This window comes from Sinocyclocheilus anshuiensis, unplaced genomic scaffold (genome assembly GCF_001515605.1).
Source record: "Sinocyclocheilus anshuiensis isolate Anshui unplaced genomic scaffold, SAMN03320099.WGS_v1.1 scaffold997, whole genome shotgun sequence".
Lineage (NCBI taxonomy): Eukaryota > Metazoa > Chordata > Actinopteri > Cypriniformes > Cyprinidae > Sinocyclocheilus > Sinocyclocheilus anshuiensis.
Window position 1 is genome coordinate 216852 of NW_015555715.1, and position 13935 is coordinate 230786.

General features: G+C 36.4%; 2 protein-coding genes across 2 annotated transcripts in view; both read right to left on the bottom strand.

The window, feature by feature from the left end:
• LOC107672297 (synembryn-B-like) overlaps positions 1-5015 on the bottom strand; it is an 18018-nt gene extending 13003 nt beyond the window's left edge. Inside the window, exons 1-3 of the mRNA XM_016465436.1 lie at positions 4558-5015; positions 2890-2937; positions 2137-2754 (exon numbers count right to left, since the gene is read on the bottom strand). Of these exons, the coding sequence (XP_016320922.1) occupies positions 2137-2754; positions 2890-2937; positions 4558-4641 (750 nt within the window). The 5' untranslated portion in view covers positions 4642-5015. The remainder of the gene's footprint in view (positions 1-2136; positions 2755-2889; positions 2938-4557) is intronic.
• Positions 5016-5742: 727 nt separating this feature from the next.
• LOC107672333 (transcription factor RFX4-like) overlaps positions 5743-13935 on the bottom strand; it is a 20562-nt gene continuing 12369 nt past the window's right edge. The window contains exons 12-17 of the mRNA XM_016465480.1: positions 13338-13455; positions 12435-12554; positions 10966-11127; positions 10625-10790; positions 10381-10507; positions 5743-6988 (exon numbers count right to left, since the gene is read on the bottom strand). Coding sequence (XP_016320966.1) covers positions 6728-6988; positions 10381-10507; positions 10625-10790; positions 10966-11127; positions 12435-12554; positions 13338-13455 — 954 coding nt within the window. The 3' untranslated portion in view covers positions 5743-6727. The remainder of the gene's footprint in view (positions 6989-10380; positions 10508-10624; positions 10791-10965; positions 11128-12434; positions 12555-13337; positions 13456-13935) is intronic.

Genomic DNA, 13935 nt, shown 5'->3' on the forward strand with positions numbered 1-13935 from the left:
TAATGATCTTTAAAAAAGCATCATATGACCCCTTTAAAATATTAGCATTTAAAATATAGTAAACCTCTGCATCAAAAAGCCAAAGGACTTGAGGTATAATAAAAGCACCTTTTAAGGAAAGTAAAAAAAAAAAAAAAAAAGGAGAATCTGCCAGCTAGTCAAAAAATGCAGCTGGAGTGATGCAATGACTTTATCAATTAGCCATTAGAACTTTTATTTAGAATGCAGGACTTATAACCATATTGCACATAAACCTAGAATGTCAAACAACAATGGTCGCACTCGCAATGATGCAGAGACATAAGATTCTTACCAAAGAATAAGAAAAAGAGGCCAAAACACTACAGAAGATATTATAAAGCTAGATAGTATGTTAAAATTATTAATGCCAATGAACCTATGACCTATTTAAGAGAAAGAAACCTGTCTTCCTTCACTGTAATGGGGGCAAAAGCACTGGCTCCACTCAGCACCAATTATTCAACAGCAGTATAACAGGAAACCAATGTTCCCTCTAAGCTGAAATAATATGCCACGCACAGGACACACAAAAAAAATGAGTAGGACAAAGTCATTTGATTGAATTCTAGTAAATGCGAAATAATTGCAAAGCTCGGGCAAACCACTATAGAGTTGGTGTCGCTATAGAGTTAGAACCGGTGAATGTGGTTTACAGGTTTCATCGAAAGAGAATGATGTGCGCTAAATGAGTCGCTGTAGAAATCGAATACTTTAATGTTTGCGGACTACATAGCTCAACACGACAGCCAACGCTAACGTAATGACATGTGAAATAAAATGTCATCATGCTTTAAAGAAGAGTGGCTTGATTAAGTGGTGGAAAGTGGTGGATGATGAACTCAGAACGGTATAAAAACTCCGAGACATTTACAGTCACACACACAGGTGTACAACTCTAAACTCTACTCAGATAACTATACAAGCATTTACATGTTCACGTTTTTTAAAAATATTTAGTTTACAGATCTCAGTTTAAATGCTTCAGTTTGTTTTCTGTTCTATTTTATTCTATTCTATTCTATCAGTTTAAATACTTCAGTTTGTTTTTATATTATATTATAAACCTAATAAATAATTGAACTTAAAAAGGGAATTAATTAGAAATATCTGCTTCATTTTTAATTATAATACATTTAATTATAATACATACATATCTTGTATTATATTATATTATAACAAAGAACTGAACTGTTCTAATTTTTTTGTTTTATTTTTTTAATAGAATTTCTTGGTAACACAGCGCTGTAAAAAATGTTTGGTAACACTTTATTTTAAGGACCAATTCTCACTATTAACTAGTTGCTTATTAGCATGCATATTACTAGCATATTGGCTGTTTATTAGTACTTATAAAGCACATATTAAGGTCTTATTCTACATGACCGTATTTTAGATCCCTTAATCCTACCCCATACCTAGACTTAACAACTATCTTACTAACTATTAATAATCAGCAAATTAGGAGTTTATTGAGGGAAAACTCTTAATTAATAGTGAACATGTGTTCTCTATTCTAAAGTGTTACAAAATGTTTTCTCAGGTAACCTAAAATGTGCATTATTTAGTTACATCAAGGGTCAAATCAAATATAAATGGTACATTAAAGTTAAAAGTTACACACTTTTACGTGTGTGCACTGTACAAGTCTGGTGTAAAGAATATTTTTGCTCAAGTGGCCGAAATGTCCGCCCAATAGAGAACGGTTTTGCTCAGCAAGAAAAAAAAACGTGAGGGAACATTGCAGGAAACTGAAGCATATTTGCATATTTAAAAGAATCTTAGTAAGCAAACAGTTGACAGTAGCCACTGACTTCCATTGAATTAAAAATAATAATATGCAAGTCAATGGATACCCTGAACAAAATATCATCTTTTGTGTTCAGCAGAAGAAAGAAACTCATACAGGTTTGGAACAACTTGCAAATGAGTAAATGATGATGGAACTTTCATTTTTGAGTGAACTATCCCTTTAATAGTCAGGCTTTCCTTAGGTTAATTTCTGTGAACTACACACTATACGTAGATGTAAATTAATCTAGCAGCAGGTTTGTAAAAGGCACAGTAAAATAGATATAAAATGTTATTTTGCTGTTCTACAAGTACTGTTACTCTCACCTCATTGCTGGAATCAGACATAGTGATGTTGAACAGAGCTTTAAGGGCTTCCATGGCAAGCTCGTTGTTTTCTGGGGAAATGGGCAGGGTTTCTGGTTTAGGGGGCGTGGCCTCATATGGCCCCACCCAATGGACGTCAAGGGTGCGTTCCAGTATGTCAGTGAGCAGCCTCACCGCGCCCGCCTCCTTCCGAAGCATGCCACGCACATCCGTCCGCAGGGCGGAAAGCAGAAACAGCAGCCGAAGAGAGAACAGGCCCACCTCATGATGGGACGAGCTGACCGAATGCAAGTGGGCACACAGGCCCTCTGCCAACTTCACTTCAGTGCCCACCTGCTGTGCCGGCACGCTGTTAAACACCACGTTGCACAGGCACTTGAGGGCTTCCACCACAACCCTTTCCTCCTCTGCTGACTGCGCCTCCTCTAACAGCTCTCCGTCGTGTCCCACCACATGGATCCGGGCCAATCCTGCTAAAGTGAGGATGCCCTCTTTGGTGGCTACGGGTCCAAGTACACGCTTGTCTCTGGACAGGATGCGCAGGGTCTCCAGGCAAGTGCTTTGGCAAAGTGGATGATCCGATCGACGGAGGACTGTAAGAAGACCCTGACAAAATTTCTGCAAAAGGGACCACAAAGCACAAGAGGTCATTGATCATTTTAAGTAAAACAAGGTACTGAAATGACAAGGAACATACCAAATTGAGATCGTTTTGAAATACAAAACAAAACAGACCATAAATCTGTTACTCACAATTCGTGCATTCTCCTCTTTGTGGTCAAAGGCAAATGTGTGTCTGTTCTGAAATGAAATGTCAACAGGACATGAGACAATATAAATCTGAGATAAACAGATCCCATGCTTGGATCCATCTCAAACCATAGAGTAGCTAGACATGAGTAAAACAGTTCACTAATTTAGCTTAATTCTGTGCTGGTAGCTGATTTCTATCTGGTCTAAGCTGGTTGATCAGCTATGATGTTCCATAAACTAGCGTAGCCACTTTAAGGAAAGCCATTGCAGGCAAAATCTTTTTTTTTTATGCACTGGTCAATTTTGGGCTTCCTTTTTTTGCTTCCTTGTCTGCTTTCATACTACTAAACATAAAACATCCATGATACACATGTACTGTAAGTGTTTACATTATCACACTTTATATTTTAATTACAATACATATATTTTTAAAGGCCGTTTTCTCAAAATTCGTTTTTTTCCATGCACTGACTCAGAATTCACCACTTCAGCAGCAATTACATACACAAAATTTTGCTCTGACATTTTTTTTTTAACAGAGAGGTTTGTTAATATATAATTTGCCTGATTTATATTACATTTCACTCCTAAAATCATTATTTTTTTCCTAGCTGTTGACAGTATTATCTGATGTATGGAGTGATAAAAAGAGATATCCAAAATCTCTGTAAAAGCAGAATTTTAATGGTTTATAAAAAAGTTTTATATCTGGCTTTATTACATATTCAGATCTGTGTTCTGGAAATATAGGCCTATGAAAATTAGTGCTTTAATAAGATAATGCCTGGGTTGCATATTTAAAAATGACATTTTAGTAAACCTGTAATACAAAACAATTTTTTATATTGTTAATGTAAGTACTAATCAGGGCAAGTATGGCGATATTTTACACAAATGTTATCCTATTAACAAGGAGTACTTTCCTTAAGCTGGTATGGATCGTCCATGATGAATTTCATGAATCACAGTAACAGTACCAGTCTCTTTCTGAAAACTGTTAACTACAACTTAACTAACAGTGGTTTAGTTTACCAATGGCTGTTCCTATAGGAATAGGTAACGTTACAGGAAAATCCTGTATTCTTGAGATTTCCTCCAGAAATTCAGCATCATTAAAATAAGGTAAACACCACATATGAGGTTAAAATTGCTCTTCACATCAGAAGAATCCATACAGAGGTTGATAAACCTGTTAGAACAACATTATTTCCAACAGTATTTTCTTCTTTTACGTATCTGACAGATGTCAAGCTACTTTAGCCTTTCACAACTATTAACATCAAACACAACAGTTCATTTCTACTCTATTCGTCTGAAATGACCATTTTTCTTAAAAGATTTCACACACTGCTCATTCATGGGGGCAAAATATGGCATCTTTGTTTGAAAGTCAAGCTGGGTGTATCAAATTGGTATCATGGCTAACAGCTGGAATATGCTAGTTTACGATCCCAAAGCGAATGCCTCGTGGCTTTAATCACTAAATACAAAGCAAATACAAATTTAAAGTTCAGAAGCAAAGCATTTTTGCACTGAGATCATACATTTTTTTGTAGGTTCATACACACCGGGTATATTGAGATTAACGGGCGGCTAACTCGCTAATATCTCCACTGCTAGCGCGCATTAAAACAACATGAGATGGTAAGCTAACAGCAGCCTCTTTACCTCTGTGTTATACTTCTGCAAAAGCTTTTCAACTCCCTTGTCATCTCCACCGTCGATCTCTGACAGAATAGTAGTCAAACTCATCTCTGAATGTTGCTTTTGCCGTCCACTTACAAACACTGGCAGCCCTTCTTACAACAACAGTACGGATGAGAGTTAAACACCTCCTCTGTTTCTCTCAGCTGTTTCACCCGTCAAACGTCACGTTTCTCAGACTTTTACAAGAATCCTTAAGGCACATGGCAAATATATTTATTTCCTCAAAGCTGCCTGGATGGTGTCCAAATTCACCAGGCCATGTAATGATATTTAACTGGAAGAATTATGGTGGCAGAACAGCAAAACTTCCATTCTGCTGGAAAATCTAATTTAGGATGATAGCTGGTTGTTGATGGTAATTAGCTTGTGCAGGGTGACCAACAACAAATCAGCTACCAACTGGGTAAACTAATGACCAGCAACTATCCTCCCAAAACACATATGGACTTTCCAACAGGAAATAGATGCAATAGCTATTATGTTTAGGTTCCTCTTTTGTAAATCGCTTTGGACAATGCCTGCAAAATGCATAGATGTAAATGTTTAGAATAAGTTTTCTGGGCCAGCCTTTAAAATGACTTCGATAGAATATATATCATCTTCAATAATGAGTTGCATCTTGTGCATCTTCATTAAAGAGCATAGAAGGATTTATCTGAAGGTTTGCATGCATATACTTCCTGCGAAATATCAAACTCTGACCTTCACAGTTTTCATACATTTCTTTTTATGCTACATTTAATTAAAATGCCCTTTTCAATTAATACTTGAGAGGTTTAAGGTATTTTTCTAGTGCAAGGTGGAAATGGTAATGCACACATAAATAAATATGCATATTTAAATCAAAGTATCAGTGCGTGACCATTTAAAAAGTGTAATTGAGTGCATGAATCTGATTTCTTAGACTTGATCTATCAGAGCTGGTTTAACAATTTAAACAATTCTGAAATTTAACAAGTGCAATATTGATTAGTTCAATGCCTGATTAGTGTCCATGTCAGTCCTGTCAGTATTATTTTGCTGTATATTTAGCAATATACATGTACAATGAAATTCTTATATATTCCAAACATATAGACATACAGAGTAAAAAAAAAAAAAACACAAATAGAAGACATAATATGAACTGGGTTTAAAAAAATCTTTATGTGGCAACAAATAAGTCCACATATATCATTTACATGGTAACAGCTGTCATCACAGAAGTTACTGAGTGCTTTTATTTACAAGAGAAAGTGACTAAAGATAATAAATGTTACATTTTCATATTCTTTCCTTTTTATTCCTACCCATAGGGTAATAGGTCCACAGTACCTTTGAGTGCATTCAAGAACACACAAACCTAGGTTAACACTTTTCGGTTCTTAACATCATACAAAACTGGATATACAGTTCAAACACAGATAAACAATGCAAAGGGACACAATGTTACAAAGCTACAGAAAAGATTTCTAATATTCCCCCAGCCTCACACTGGAGTAATTCTGCATTTGTGTAAAATGAGAAATCTTATTTTTACGTTCGCATGCGATAAGTACTGACATGAGAGGCCTTTATTTGTTTGAACTCCTATGACGTACGTATTCTGGCAGCTGACCAAGAGGGCGTTCTGAGATAAAATATTAAGGCATTTCTTCCTGGTTCTGAGAATGTGTTGTGTTTATGCTAGGAAAATAGCACACTTTGATGTTGACAAAAAAAAACACCACTGTGGTGTCATTAACATCACTGACGTCAAACACCCAGTCTGTGGTAACAGAACACCGTGAGATGCGTACATATTTACGTTGAAACAAACTCAGCAGCAACCAAAGTTTTTGCACAGTAAATTAATGAGTGGCCTATAATGCTCATGAGAGATAAATGAGAAACAGGCAGGGAAAGGCACAACTGGGACACTGCCTTTTTGCACTCTCACAATGATTGCAATTCAAAAAGAGTTTCATTGGCAGCTTGCACTGTAAACACTGACCATACCAATAAAAACATCTCTGACACATCATTCCCACTCAAATACATTCTTTGTAATTATGTTAAATATGGGCTGCCGCTGGTTTATCTGTCCAGCTTTGCACACAGCTTTGCACATGCAGACATCGTCTCTTGGACGGAGACTCTCGGAAGGGTACAATCATTTTGCCCACCCAGTCGTTGCCTCCCCATTAATATAGGCAAATCCTGGAAAATGTTGTGCATGCTCATATTCAGAGTTCCTGCGTGGGGCGAGAGGGGAGTACATGTCTCCGGTGGGGTAGCGTGACGTGTGGACAGTGGGGCTGGAGTAACAGCTGTTGGCCGAGGGCACATCCGGCCATCGGGGGGTCACCGCACTCGAATGTAGAAGCGGAGACCCACTCATCAAACAGGACTCCATTCTGGACATCTGTGGATACTAAAAGACAGAGAGAAACATGCATGAGGACTGTTACAAAATATCAGTAGTGGCTCATGTGGCGCATTTTCTAAACAAACCTCATTTTCTTTCTTTATGTTTATAAAGCAATAAGACATTTTTTTGAGGCCATGCATAAGGAGTGTTTTTGCAACACAAAGTGCCTAAAACACCCTTAACCACAGTCAAATCACTGTATCAATTTTTTCTTTATTAATAAATATTTATAATAATAATAATACAGCAAAAAACAAGACACAAAAATATGTAATAAAGTAATGATGAAAATGATTATAATAATAATATCATTAATAATAATAACAATAACAGCAAAAAACAACAAATATTGGTAGTAGTAATAATTATGATTAGTAGTAGTATGGTATTTCTTCATTTTTTAATGATAATAATAATAATAACAATAATAAAAATAACAGCAATATCAGTAAAAAATAAAAACCAACAAAAAAAATGAACAATACTACTACTAATGATAATAATAAGATGACGACGAATAAGAATAATTATTTAAAGTTTTTATTATTATTATTATTATACATTTTTTGTTTCACAAAAAAAAAATCACTTTCACTGACTTTTAAATTAAATGTTCCCTCCCATCTATTTGTTTTATTTTTATTTATTATACAATTAACAAAAGCAAAAAAAATGCCTCTAACACTAGCTTGCTCTATTATTTTTCTATTCTATCGGTTTTCTTTTTATTTATCATATAATTAAAAAGAAAAAAAAACCTTGCTGCGTGTACTGCATTAAGCTAACTGAGACTTGTTATAACACTTGCGTATCATTGCTCTCTTGGTGATTTTGATTGCTTCCATTGTCCTCATTTGTAAGTCGCTTTGGATAAAAGCATCCGCTAAGTGACTACATGTAAATGTATTATAATCATAAATCAAAATAAAGAAATGCCATACTACTGCTACTACTACTAATAATAATAACAATAATTAATAATATTTTTGTTATTATTATTATTTAAATGTAGAAACATCTGACAGGAACAACTGACTAAACTGACATCAATTCTTCCCCTATGTTATTCAATCACATTTTTTTACTGTTAAAATGACGATGCCAGACTATCTAATAATTAACTAGAAGTGCAAAAATGCAGCATAATTTGAACATCTGTTCTGGATGCATAGAAGAAAAAGGTCTTTTAAGTTAACATAGCACTTTTTCTTAAAAGACTCCCAAAAAGGTATTTTTGTTGCTGTGTGTAACAGACCAAAAACAAAACTGAACATGTCAGCTCAAGATATGTCTATATAAAACACTCTGTTCTCTCTGGGGAAGTCAGCATAATCTTCATTTGTCTCCTCTCTACTGCCTCCTTCAGAGTAGCCGTATCAAACAAAGCATGGACATTGTATCCATTTTAAGTTGACGGAAAATAAGTGGAAGTAAAAATCTATAAGTGCTCTCTAAATAGAAACTGTCAACAGTCAGAGCTTTTATGAACGGCTGCGGCATGGAAAAAAGTCAGGCAGGGTCAGAGACCAAGATGTGTTGCTTGGTGACCTCTTGTTCATGCAGAGAAAAGAGACCATTGAATAACAATATTTTAATAAACGCCTTTCCATCTGGATCTCTGGTCGCTAGTTGTGCTGTCTGAGGCGGTCACTGAGTAGACAGTAGAGAGACATTGAGTGTGTGTATCGGGGGGTTCTCTTGGCTTCAGTGTTGGGCAGTAGCTAGTTACTGTAATAATATCACTTTTAGCAGTAACTAGTAGTGTAACTAATTACTAATAAGATTTCAGTAATAATATTACCATCCATAAAACAGCTAGTTACTTTTGATGCCTCAACCCCTACTGAATCCAACAATTCCTAGATTTATTTTCATCATTTTCATGACTCGCACAGGCACATGAAGTCACCAGTGCATCAGGAAAGCTTGGAATATGGAAAAGCTTACATTCAGGGGATGGAAATATTGCCGGTCCACCTTTCAGAGTCTGCATCCACTGTGTGGAAGAGAATTCAGCAACACTGCTTCTGAAACTCTGAGGCCCAGCTGATCCCACATTACAAAGGCAGGCTGGGCCAGAGAGCTCTTGACATGAAATTACCATCACACCCGCTTTGACTTTTAATATATGTGATGCAGATTCCTGCCTCTCCATCCACAACCGAACAGTTTAATTCAACCATTCATGCTCTCTCTATCTCAAGCACTACACAGAATAGCATTTCTGATCTAGTAGCATGCAGCATGAGCATTTTGTATACACTTAGTATATCTGCATACTAAAATTAAAATTTCACACACTGAGAAAACACACTGTCCACAATTCAGTAAACCAATGCAAATATTTCTGTATCTCCTCCTAGAGCTTTCAGGCCACCTCCACCAAACTTGGCACAGGCCTGCAGCCTGTTCTTAGTGTACTATATATTTCCTAACTGATCAGACTAATGGTTTTCCTGTACCTGATAATCAAATCAAAGCCTATAAACATGTAATTTTTTTCTCTAGGGTTCTCTAGAGGTTTAACAAAGACAATTAATTGAGCTTTTTCATCTTTGTTCTCATTCAGAAGTGAATCCGCTTTAAATAAATATGCTAAATGACCTGTACTTCTGATCAGGAGTTCAGCCTATTACCCTAGTGTGTACTGAGCTAAGCAAGCATTCTCTATCCATAAACCTCTGTGGATAACATCAAAATCAAAATAATGAGATATTGAGATAAAAAAAAAAAGAAAATATAAAGTTGACAAATGTGACAGTCTTAAGATAAAAAAAGGCAAAATTATGATATACTACAAGTACTATAATAATTATTAGATAAAATTTAATATATCATAATTTTGACGTAGTATGTCATAATTTTGACTCTTTATTATGACTTAATTTTTCATTGTGACTTCATATCACATAATTGTGGCTTAGTATGTCATAAGTTTAACTATTATGAATCATAATTATGAGATAAAAAGTTGAAATTATGACAGTCAATTGACAAAAAGTTGATGTTTTGTTATAATTATCTAAAGTATGCCAGTTTCTGACTTGCGTCATAATTATGATTAGGGTTGCAAAAAGGTGGAAAATTTCCAGTAAATTTCGGAAACTTTCCAGGGTTTTTTTTTTTAATATTCCAGGGATTTTTTTGAAAGTTTCTGGAAACTTACCGGAAATTTTCCACCCCTTTGCAACCCTAATTATGATTTATCATAAATGTGATTTTAACTGACTAACTTTTGTCAGACCTAGTGTTGTGAAACTGAAGGTGTTGTCTGACAAAATTGTGAAACTATATTCTTTAATCATGTGTTTTATAAATAGTTCAGAGCTTGTGGATAAAATAGTATCATAAAATAATACTGTATGATTTTATCATTTTGGTGGGAGGGGCCTAACCTGTGCGGAGGTCCGGTGGTATGAGGAATAATGCAGAGGGGTGGGCAGCCCTGGTTCGTGGGTTAAACTGGAGTACTGACTTTGGATAGCATGATGGTGCTGGTTTGCGTAGCTGTTGTAATTATAGCTGCCAGTATAGAAAAAAAGGTACTGAGTACAAATCTCTAAAAACATTTCATAATCCACACTGTAATGTCATATTCAGCACATCATTTAATGTCTTATCATTCATTTGGGGGCTTACCCATGCTCATCCCGATGTGGGTAAACTGGCATCCTGTGGGTAGATGAGGAGCCATATAGAGGGGGTCCGCCTCTCATGCAGGAAAGCTGGGATCCGGTCTCGGGTGGGCTGCCACCTGAGGCTGTCATTGTGTATGTAAGGGACCAGGTATATGACTGAACAGCTCCTGGCACATACACAGACATACATATACAGAGAAACGTGTTTGGCTTGTTAATTAAATTATCTTACTGTGAGATGCATTTTTAATGGATGCATGAAATGGGCTGTGCAAAATGTACGGTTGAATGTGATACTGTGTTGTGTGATCTGAGTTTTAGAATCAGTTCTACACTATTTACCTGTGGTAGCTGATATGCCTGTGTACTCTGGAGACTGGGCTGAATTGGGGGAACCTACTGCTGGCACACCCACTGAGTGAACAGACTTGGCAGGAGAGAAGGGTCCAGGTGACGTAGATGTGGGTGTGGAACCCATGAGCATCAGCTCTTCCCCAGAATCTGCTATAGTAGTACAAAACAAAAGTCAAAGTTAAGACATTTTCGTGATTGTCTGCTGCAATCACCACGTTTTGCATGCTGGAGTGCTGGTGTAAGATTCCCCAGCAGATCAGATGTGTCCTGGTCAACCAGCTTAGACAACCTCTTCCACCAGACAGATCAGCACTACACCAAGCCTACATGCTGGTCTTTCATATGAAACAATAGTCAGAAATATCTCAGTTTTTGAAATGGAACAGTTTATATTGAACCTATAGACAAAATAAAAATCTTAAAAAATAAAATAAAAAATAAGTTTGCATAGGTGTTTTTGCAGCTTTTATGGCTCATATAGTATGAAATAGGAGAATATGGAGATCATACGCAAAGAGAAAAAAAAACACCTCATTATTGTTATTCAAAATGTTATTCAAAAATTAGCAAAAATTTGCAATTTGGTGAAGCTGCTGATATTCATATGGCCAAAAAGTAAGATGAAATTCTGATAATTTGTAACGTAAATCAATGAGAACAGTATAGCAGACTACTTACATGAAAATGTATATAAATATCAGTTGTCACTCCATTTGTCCCAATAATATGTCTCAAGGTCAATTCACACTGCACCCACAGACGCAGATCAATGCCGACAGCCGACCAAGTACAGTACTTCACTTCTCAGATGTTTCAAGACCCGACTGATTCTGATTCAACATTTTCAATGCTGAATCTAGTTTTACAATCAAAGCTCTGTTCGTTTCTCAAAAGCTTGATGTGTCATATTTGATACTTGCATGGATAATCAAGTAAACCTACGTTGCTTCAGTCCAGTAAGTGTACATTTTGAAATATCACTAACAATATAAAACTTATTTCTATTTTACTTTATAAAAATCTGTAAATTTCATAGTTAACCTACACACGAACATCGACCTGAAGGAGGACATTTTTAGAATTACTTAAAGGCCTTTTACTTGCTAAAAAAGTATGAACTATAAATCACACGACAGAACGTATGTAGAATGTGTATTACAGAAGGTATGTGTACAACACTGAGTGTTTTGATCATACTGATAATTTATAGAGGCATTATAGAAATTTGTGTCTCAAATTTAATACAGTAGGCTTTATAGGCTTAAATTAATAATAATTAAAAAAAATCATATTTGAGGTTTGACTGTATGCCATTTATGCTGTAGAAACTCTCTTCAAGTAGTCACCCACTGAACTAATGAAAACTGTTATTTTTATGACAAATGAGCTTTCTGTGTTGGTCTCCAAACTGATGCCATGAGCGATCAGCTCTATTTCTTGTATCAAATGGATCTCACCTGGTGTCCCCTCTCCTTTCATAGCCCTCATCAGTTCATTGGCTCTCTCTTGGCAGTGCAGAGACTCAAGCAGGTATAGTACGTAGTCATCAAACATGAGGTGGATCAGATGGAATGAGCCTATCAATACAAAAAATCCCATTTACCATAAAAAGTTAATGTATTCTACCAATTCAAGTCTCCTGTCCAAGTAATAAATGAAGGCTTTGTGGACCATAAAGCATTAGCTATCAAATGCAATTCGATTTGAATCTTGAATCGAAGCTTCAAGTAAACAAAATGATTTGACGTTGTTAATTGGCACAATACTGAAGCACATTTAAATGGTAAAAGCTCAAAACCAAGTCAGAACTAGCAGTCCAACCATAAACTCTACAGAGTTACTGAAGCATATGATGCTTTGAGTCCATGTTCTGAATGAGATGGGGGAAAGAATTCATAAAGAGCATGGCACAATCCTCGCATTGTGTTAGCAACTCCAGCCACTATGTGCATAATAAACGTTGCGGCTATTCAGCGGACTGGGCGCAATACTGCCCGGTCATAAAATGGGAAGAAGGGGGAAAGACTTGGTGGGGGTTAGCCTTTGTAATTAGCTGTTTTGTACAGAGAGCTGCATTATCAAAACACTGCAACCAGCTGTGTCTTTGATATTCACAGACAGAGCTGACAGGGAGGGGGGCTTTACCTCTTTTATGGCCCTTCTTTCAGTTACTTTGCCATAGACAGCTAGGTGGTGTAAGCCAAGAGTTAGCAAAGCTGCCATCTTAGTTAAAAGTTGACACTTGGTGTTGTGGATTGAGAAACTTTTAGTTAACTTGACAAATCAAATCAGTTAAAAGAATATTCATATCTACTCTTCCAAATAGGATGATTGTGACAAAACAGTGCAGCCTGACTCACCGAAGCTGGGTGCACTATGCAGCGTCATATCCCGGATAACTCTGGTCCCGAAACACGACCACATGAGCAGGAACTGCTGAGCTACCCTCTTCAGACATCCGGGTCTCTTCCCCGCCACCTAAATGGAGTATTACCATGAGAAAAGCCTGGGGGAGGGCGCAGGGGCCTTAAACTTTGGGTCTAAACTGGGGTCTAACCGCCAAGAACGAAAAACATGTCAACAAGTCAACTATTTGATTTGTCCCTAAGGAAACACCCTCCCATTGAACTATTGTCTGGTAGGTAGCAGAAGTTCCCATGGAAACCAGATTTACAAGCCCATATCTGGACTATAATGGGCATGAAAAGCGGCCATGAAGACATTATTAAGTTGGGGAATTGCATCACGAAAGGTCTTAAGTATGTTGTGACGGCATTTAGAGTTGTATGAGTTGGACACCTGCAGTTTGGATTGGAAGAACATATAACAAGTGCTTGAAAAGGGCTATGAAAAAATTATATTCCTATTTAAATATATCTATAATGAATAAATATAATATTTTAATAATAAAAATTACTATATAAAATTATTATTATTAATCAAATAATTTAGCAAAAA